The sequence below is a fragment of the Tachypleus tridentatus genome, chromosome 3 (assembly GCF_004210375.1).
Source record: "Tachypleus tridentatus isolate NWPU-2018 chromosome 3, ASM421037v1, whole genome shotgun sequence".
Lineage (NCBI taxonomy): Eukaryota > Metazoa > Arthropoda > Merostomata > Xiphosura > Limulidae > Tachypleus > Tachypleus tridentatus.
In genome coordinates this window covers 41,283,750-41,293,106 of record NC_134827.1, presented here as the reverse complement: position 1 = coordinate 41,293,106, position 9,357 = coordinate 41,283,750, and the positions used below count along the sequence as shown (strand labels likewise).

The 9,357-nt window shown below is 37.3% G+C and overlaps 1 protein-coding gene across 1 annotated transcript; it reads right to left on the bottom strand.

The window, feature by feature from the left end:
* Positions 1–4,821: 4,821 nt before the first annotated feature.
* Positions 4,822–6,284, bottom strand: LOC143246053 (uncharacterized). The gene is made up of 2 exons (XM_076492286.1): positions 6,158–6,284; positions 4,822–5,963 (listed from the first exon to the last, which is right to left on the bottom strand). The coding sequence occupies exon 2, from the start codon at positions 5,898–5,900 to the stop codon at positions 4,956–4,958; it is 945 nt and encodes a 314-aa protein (XP_076348401.1). The 5' UTR covers positions 5,901–5,963; positions 6,158–6,284; the 3' UTR covers positions 4,822–4,955.
* Positions 6,285–9,357: the final 3,073 nt, after the last annotated feature.

The window sequence follows — 9,357 nt, the reverse complement described above, 5'->3', positions numbered from 1 at the left end:
TAATTCCAACTCCAGGTGAATTACTTTATTTTTTCCTTTAATTTTTGAATTAATTCATAAGGTAGGTTGACATTCTTGGTACTCTTTTATATTTGTTAAGTTAAACTTAAAAAAAAAGTGGATTATTTGAGTAAATTCGGGAACCGACTGGCTTACTTTAAGAACCAAAATAGTATTTCCCATAAGTAGAACGCCCTGTTTGATAAAGATTTCTAAACGTGTAAGTATAAATTTTGTCCACTAAGAAGCTGTTTCCAACTTTATGGCCTCTTACCATCGTGGAACATTCTGGACATCTTGGGCATACTCAGAGGAATTTTAAAGTTCTTTACTTTATCTCACGATTATTAAGTTGACAGCCACTACAGTTTTCTCCTTACTGCCAGCGAATGGCGCACACGCACGCCGTCCCGTCGTCTGTGTAAAGCTAACAAAATAAATTCAACGTGTGGAGTGCGTATATGTTTAGTTACGTCAACGAAAGTCCAAATGGTTGAGACACTCGACTTGCAATCTGTGGGTCGTGAGCTTCAATTCTCCCATCGAATATGCTCGCCCCTTCAGCCGTGCGGGCGTTATAATGTGTATGGTCAATCCATCTTTCTGTTAGTAAAAGTGTAGCCCAAGAGTTGGCGGTGGGTGGCATTGACCAAATAATTTTTTTCTAAATTAGGAACGGTTAAGAGCAGGTTTCCCTGGTGTAGCTTTGAACAAAATTAAAACACACGAACAAAAAACGTTTCTTTTCGTTAGGTAATTTAACAACAACAATGACAAAAGAAATATATAAAACAGAGACTACCCTATCTACTTATTAAAGAAATATTTCGAAGAGAAGAACATGGACAGAAAAAAAAACGCATAAAGGGAAGAAGGTGTTTAAATACATATTTGTTGTTGTTTATTATGTATATAAAAACACACACTTCGGTAGCAGTCTTTTCTTGCGATCAGTAAAATGACAAGGAACGGTGGCATATAGTGGTGATAAAGCCCCGCAGCTACTTAACGAACCTGACTATTCTGTTTGCTGGATGCATCCATTTTTTGCCAACAACGCAGAAGATTCACATTTGGTTCAAGAGGCACAGGTTGTTAACAATTCTCAGGAAATTCAGAATTAAAAACAAACTGACCAATTCTGGAGTTATTTCGTGTTTGAAGGATTTGTTGTTTCATTGTGGCTTTACCATATTAAAGTATGAATAGATTAAAATAACAGACATAAAACAGTTTGGAAGTATACATATGTAAAATGAGCGATTGATCCATTCTGTGTTCGTTTCCGAGTTGAATACCCCATTTCTGTGCTAATATATGGGCACTTGCTTGAAATTAATCACAAAGCAACATAATGGGCTCTCTGCGCTTTTCCAACCACGGGTATCGAAACCTGGATTCTAACGTTGTAAGTCCGCAGACATAACACTTTGCCACTGGGATCTTGTTTATGTGAATAAATACTTAAAATGTGTTTAGTTTTAGTCATCTATTTAAATAATAACACTTTCCTTTTGTATTTGATAGAATCATTCATGATGTTACAACTAGGTATCAGGATTGTATTTGTATCCGTATATTTTGAAACTAAATCTTGAATATCAAATAATATTATAATGATATAATCAGTCACATAATCACAAATAACTAAGTGTGCGTCAGACCGTAATTCAATTACGCCCGGCATGGCCAGGTGGGTTAAGGCGTGCGACTCGTAATCTGAGGGTCGTGGGTTCGCATCACCGTCGCACCAAACATGCTCGTATTTTCAGCCGTGAGGGCGTTATATGTGACGGTCAATCCCACTATTCGTTGGTAAAACAGTAGCCCAAGAGTTGGCGGTGGGTGGTGATGACTAGCTGCCTTCCCTCTAGTCTTACACTGCTAAATTAGGGACGGCTAGCACAGATAGCCCTCGAGTAGCTTTGTGCGAAAAAAACAAACAAACAATCAAACCGTAATTCAAAGATAACACTTAAATATTACCATGACAACTTACTAACCACCTTATATGCTACCATGACAATATATTAGCCAAAATGTTCAAAATAACAGTGTACTTGTAAATTCACTTATAAATAAAACAAACAACAATAGGACCAAAAACTGGGAAAAAAAATCGATACCAGTCAATAATGAACAACTTTTAATAAATATGACAGAATAGAACAGAATAATTTAATTATGTATTACAATACGAACTGAATATATAACACCATAGGTAAGTGTAACATTTTAAAAACGTCAGATCACCGTGATTAAGGTATTCTGGAAACTACGTTTATAAAGTTAACTTGTAAAGTAACAGAAACTTCTCAAAAAATTGTTTTATTATACAAGATTAGATCAATGTTAACACTCATTGTTACTTTGGTCAACTCAGAGTTAGAGTAAAAACACTGGACATTCACTTGAGTTACAATAAAAAATGGGTATCTACTCAAGGTCCAACTTGAGTTACAATAAAAAATGGGTATCTACTCAAGGTTTAACTTAAGTTACAATAAAAATGGGTATCTACTCAAGGTCTAACTTGAGTTACAATAAAAATGGGTATGGGTATCTACTCAAGGTCTAACTTGAGTTACAATAAAAAAAAATGGGTATCTACTCAAGGTTTAACTTAGAGTTACAATAAAAAAATGTATCTACTAAGGTCTAACTGGGTATCTACTCAAGGTCTAACTTGAGTTACAATAAAAATGGGTATCTACTCAAGGTCTAACTACTGAGTTTAATAATAAAAATGGGTATCTACTAAAGGTCTAACTTGAGTTACAATAAAAATGGGTATCTACTCAAGGTCTAACTTGAGTTACAATAAAAATGGGTATCTACTCAAGGTTTAACTTAAGTTACAATAAAAATGGGTATCTACTCAAGGTCTAACTTGAGTTACAATAAAAAATGGGTATCTACTCAAGGTCTAACTTGAGTTACAATAAAAAATGGGTATCTACTCAAGGTCTAACTTGAGTTACAATAAAAAATGGGTATCTACTCAAGGTTTAACTTAAGTTACAATAAAAAATGGGTATCTACTCAAGGTCTAACTTGAGTTACAATAAAAAATGGGTATCTACTAAAGGTCTAACTTGAGTTACAATAAAAAATGGATATCTACTCAAGGTTTAACTTAAGTTACAATAAAAAATGGGTATCTACTAAAGGTCTAACTTGAGTTACAATAAAAAATGGGTATCTACTCAAGGTTTAACTTAAGTTACAATAAAAAATGGGTATCTACTCAAGGTCTAACTTGAGTTACAATAAAAAATGGGTATCTACTCAAGGTCTAACTTGAGTTACAATAAAAAATGGGTATCTACTCAATGTTTAACTCGCGTTAAAATAAAAACCGAGCATTGACACAAAGTTTAATTTGAGTTACAATGAAAATGGATATTAACTCAAAGTTTAACTTGAATTACAATAAGAAAAAATGAAATTTACGAAAATTTACTCAAAGCCTAACTTGAGTTACAGTAAAATCTGAACATTTACTCAAAGCCTCACTTGAGTTACAGTAAAAGCTGAACATTTACTCAAAGCCTCACTTGAGTTACAGTAAAATCTGAACATTTACTCAAAGCCTAACAGAGTTACAGTAAAATCTGAACATTTACTCAAAGCCTAATTTGAGTTTAAAATCCTTACCGCTAGAGTGTTTTGATCTTGCCATCTGATATTTCTTCTCGCATCCACCTTTGACCAAGTATTTCTGTTTCTCCTGAGTATTCAAACAATGGTTACATTAAGAGTATCATCCTATGTAACTACAAATTCCTGATTTAAGAGAACTAACATTAACCTTCGAGATAAATAAACTTTAGTAGTTATTGTTAGAGACAAACCATTTTAACAGTGTTTACCATGAACCAAAGTACCCGTGCTTTTAGTTATTGTACTTAAAGAGTTTAAAACGAGGTTTTTTTCTTTAAAGGATTATGTCACAAAAGTCTATGTGCATGTTTGTTTTCGCTAAATTTAAAATAACGTGTTCCCTCTTGGGCTTCTTACTTTAGGAAAACAGAGAACTGTTGGAAAGGGTTCAGAGAAAGATTGCTTAATATTAGAGTGCAACTTTCGCAGAGGACAAAATCTGATAGATCGACAGCTCTGGGTTGGCTATTATTAAAGTTGTTGAAGAACATTACTATTAACAGGAAAAAATACGGATATTGGTTGGTTTCTGTTGTGAGACGAACAATGTATGTTCTATTCCGTAAAGATCTGACTTATGGCAGAGAATATTATAATGTGAATTTAGACTAAAGATTAATAAAACTACGAATTAACATTGATACGTTGGTTCACGAGGGCTCTGATTTCATTATAACAGTTCCTGTGGTTATCCTGTTTATCTAAACAATAAATCGAATTTCTCAAAACAGAAATTCGATCATCAATGAATGTCCCTCGTTTAACTCAACACGAGTTAAACACATTCTTAACGTTAGGGATAAGACATGGCATCCTCTTAACAATAAGTTTTCCAAGGTCTGTATTAGTTAACACAGTTGCAGACACCGTAATTATCTAACAGACTAACTTGCTTTACTTATCGAACCTGTGATCTTCTTTGAAACTATATTGTTCAATTTAACGGCCTGCTCTTAGACATTTGTTTTACAGATTTTTTTGTATGGGTGAAAATAGCTCCACATACACAAATATAAAACACATACCTTTCTCGCTTTGCTCTTCGCAACTAGAAAACTCATGCGTTGATCTAACCTCATCCTCAGAACTGCTAAACGACCTCTGGCGGGGCTTCTTACCACGTTTGTGTTTATAAGGTTTAGGCGGAGGAGGCCTAACGCATTCCGACTGGTCAGAACTCAAAGAGTCATTGCGAATAACAGATTCGATTTTTTGTCTGCTGTTGTTGTAGGGCACCCCAGTGGACTCTGCCGTCAGCCCCACAGCTGATACCAATTCACGATGACTCCTTCTCAGATGGTTATCAGCTCCAAATCCACTGTCGAGTTCAACTGACTGTACACCATGGTGGTCCCATTCGGAAACACTCTGAAACCTCTGTCTGTGAGGGGAATCGCGTCTTCCAATAGGACGAACGTGTCTCGCTCCAACAATATCACCATGATAGCGACGTTCGTCACCATGATTCCTCTCGGGGGATTCGCGACCACGAATCTGATCCCGCACGAACCTTCGTTCATCTGGCGACATCTCCCGCCCATTCTTTCGTTCGTCACCTCGTCCTGCTTTTCTAGGTCGTTCTCTAGAATTTTCTTCGACCGAAATTCACCGCAGAACACGAGTTCTTCCCTCTTTGGTACCTGCCTTTTCTCCCTTTCTTCCCGCGCATGCTCACGGCCTCTCTCTCGAACATTCTCTTTTTCTCTGATACGTTCAAGGTCTCCTTCCACGCCATTACGTTCGTGTCTCGTACGCGTTTCGGGAGACTGTCTTCTTGACCGAGCATCATCTCTGCGAAGGTTGCGCCCTCTTTCGCCACCATCTCTATGGTGTCTCAAATCCTCCTGAAAGTCTTCTCTTTGGTCAAAGATTGACCGTTTCCTCCTCGAGCCATCTTTAGCAGGACTTCTATTTACATTCGTTCGTCCTTTTTCAAGGAAAGGCTTGCCAGTAACATCAGAAGAGGGACGCGATTCTTGTGAGAACTGACGTTTCAGATCTCTACTCTGGGAACTGCCAATGTACTGTAGCGACGCCCGCCGACAACTTGGCAGGGACTGGCCAGTGCCAGGACGGCGAGATATAAACTGACGAGAACTTTCCTTCTCGAAGCTGTGAACTTGGTCCTGGTTCAGTCGTCTAACAGAAGGTGAAAACTCTTCTTTAGTGAGGGAAATGGAATTTCTACCTACTTCTTGATCGGATTTTCCTTCTTGACCCTCTAGTTTTCCATGCATCCATGTTCCCGTTTTTATTAACAGCTCCTGTTTCTTTCTACAGAGGATGCAAGTCCATATGACCTAGAGAATGGCATGCGGTTATCATCTTTAATAATAACGTGTGGTAACTTTAACATAAATAAGACAACTCTTTTTTGTTATAAGCAGTTCATTAGAAGACAGTTTAACTTTAACACAGTCTTAACTTGTTTATACATACTTTGTTATAACATATGGTAAGAGAAACGAGACACCTTTAACTTATTTATACGTACTTTATTAGAACGCAGGGTAACTTTGCCTCCACAACGAGCACAACAGCGGACATTGCAGTAGTTACAAATATGTCCGACTCCATCGGCAAATTTTGTTTTCAGACACAGCTCACAGGTGGCGACTAGTTCAATCCGAGTTTATGGTGTTCTTCCTTCCGCTTCTGAATAGTGTTTTCTAATGACTGTATTTCTTCCTGTTTTTTTCTGTTTATAAACACATACGTGCACATTAAAACTTACGCATAGGTAATTATTAACAAATCATAGGAAGGAATTCTGATAGCTCGATTTGATTAGACTTATTTCAGCTGGAAATCGATTATATTTAAATAAAACTACTGGTAACAGTTACAATCGTTTAAAGCAGGCATGGCACGGCCAGATGGTTAAGGCGTTCGACTCGTAATCCGAGTGTCGCGGGTTTGAATCCCCGTCGCACCAAACATGCTCTCCCTTTCAATCGTGGGGGCGTTATAGTGTCACGGTCAATCCTTAATATTCGTTGGTAAAAGAGTAGCCCAAGAGTTGTAGGTGGGTGGTGATGACTAGCTGCCTTTCCTCTTTGTGAACCTGACGATGACCGAAGAAGGTCGAAACGTTGTTCGCTCTTCTATGTAAAGTGTTTTCTCAGCCCAAACGAGCTGTTTTTGCATATACATTTCTCAACAAGTGGGTTTCTCGTCATCACTGATTATTGCCTTTCCTCTAGTCTTACACTACTAAATTAGGGACGGCTAGCGCAGATAATATAAATGTATTAATACCCATACCAGCCGTTCTGACAGGGGCGTAGATCCTGGGGGGGGGGGATGGGGGTATACATCATTTTAGGTGGGGGGTATGGTGCATACAATCATCCCCCCCTACAGTTTGGTCTGTTGAATTGTTTTTTTGCATCACAGTCCTACAAATTGTGTGTTTGTTCTTGTGATTCTCGTGTTTTTACCAATCGAATTACATAATTAGGCCTAGATATAGACTTTTTCAGTAGCCGAAGTATACATCTTTAATATAGGCGTGCTTCTAAGCTTTTCGATCTAAGCGATAGTTCGTAAGTATCAGTCAGTAGGCCTAAGTATACATCCAAGTATCGTGGCAACAAGATTACTCTGTGACTGCATGTTTACAGCTTTCAGGTTCACGTAATCACAATTACCAATTTGTAATAAGTGGTTGCAAAAATCATCCCCCCCCCCATCGGGTGTAAAAAATCTACGTCCCTGCGTTCAAAGACTCCATCTTTGTTCTTATCTTGTGCTTCAATAGTTCAATTCATTAAACAGTAAATTACTTGGCATTTATTCTAATACAACTTCAAAGTCAAGGGCTATGGCACTGTTCAAGTTCTAAGATATTTACCTGAGACTTCTTGCATGTATAATTAACTGAAGGATATGGTCTGTCTATCAGAACCGAAATGTTGTACAACTGATGGTAAGTTCCGCTACTCATTGGTAAAAAGAGTAGCCCTAACAGTTGGCGGCAGGTGGTTAAGTCTATCGTTGCTAAATCATGGTTGGGTAGCGAAGATATTCTTTGGGTAGCTTTGTACAAAACTTTAAAACAAATAAAAACTGATAATCACGAACTTTATTATGAGAAACGAAAATCATTTTTATTTTTAAAATCAACTGCTGATGAGTTATCCAATGAACCCTTTGTCAGCCTCTTAAGAATGGCTCTTACCTGCCATGTTTTTATGATTTCAGGAAATAAAACAATTCGACGGTATAAAGGATAAAATAAAAGCTCCTTTCCTAATTTCGTGAGTTTTTGTTCACTTGTTTGTTTCTAGCTTAAACCCATACAATTAGGGGTTGTCTGACTAACTGACTTTGTTCACCGATTGAAATGGAACCTCTGATTTCCACATTAAATCATACAGGTTTAACTCTGAAGAACACTTCGCTTCATCTTGACAGAGGAATGTGTTTGTCTGATGAATTAGTTAAATAATAAAAAACAAAAGTCAGTCATCGAAAATTACCTCGAGCGAGAGAAGTCGTTAACCTGGATCGACTTGACGGTTAGAGTTACTCAACCCGTAATCTGTGGGTTTGAATGTTATCACCGAACTTGTTCGTCCTTTCAGCCACTGAAGCGGTTATAATGTGATTTTCAATCCCCTTAACTCGTTAGAGTAGCCTAATAGTTGGAGGTGGGTGAAGTTGACTATCTGCCTTCATTTTGGTCTATAAAGTTTAAATCAGGGAGGGAAATTTAACAAACAGAGAAACATTATTATGTCCAGATAATATTGTACTGTGCATTTGAATTATGAATAGAAGTGTACTTTATAAAACTGAAGCACCAGATACGTCATGAATCCCCTGGTGAACAAATTGTGAAACAAATTAAGACGGGAAAGAAAGCAATTTGTTTGTTTAAAATATATTTCACTTTACTTAACGTATTTGTTGCATGTATTTGGTGTGATAGGGATTCGAACCCACGAACCTCAGATTAGGAGTCGAGTGCCTTAAACCACCTGGCCATGCCGAGTCACCTAGTTTGGCAGGGGGGGGGGTCGATATTGCGGTTAGAAGCACGCAGATAGCCCATTGTGCTTTGAAAAAATATCCAGTGGGTCAGCGGTAAATTTACGAACTTACAGTGCCAAAATCAAGGTTCAATTCCCTGTGGTGGGTAGAACGAAGGTAGCTTATTACATATAGCTTTGCCCTGAAATCAAACAAAAACTCTTTCGATTACTTTCAAGCATAGAAAATGGAGACCCAGCTATTTGGAGCGACTGGAACGACTTTTCAGGTATTCTATTTTTATTCGCTGTTTATCACCACACACATAACTAATTCCTACGTCATCATGTTATTTGACTCAAATATCTTGATTTTTAGCATGCACCACCAGCAGCTTAAACGTGAGAAACTGCACGAGAACGCTCGCGGGTTCCTTTTGATGACAATTTACTGTTCGGTACATATCGTACCAATACTGTCTGATGTTAACAGTACAGCAGCAAACACGTTGTTTTTATTTAATTAGAAATGACTGCCTTTTACTTAAACCTTATAGAATCTTGAATCGCAAAATTACACGACCAAGAAAGTCAAACTGTACATTAAAAAAAAAACAGTTAATAAAACACATGAAATAAAACAAGCTGGCTACGAATTACATATTTTTTTTACATACGAAATGGTAAACAATCATTGTTAATGTAAGAAAAAAACATGCTT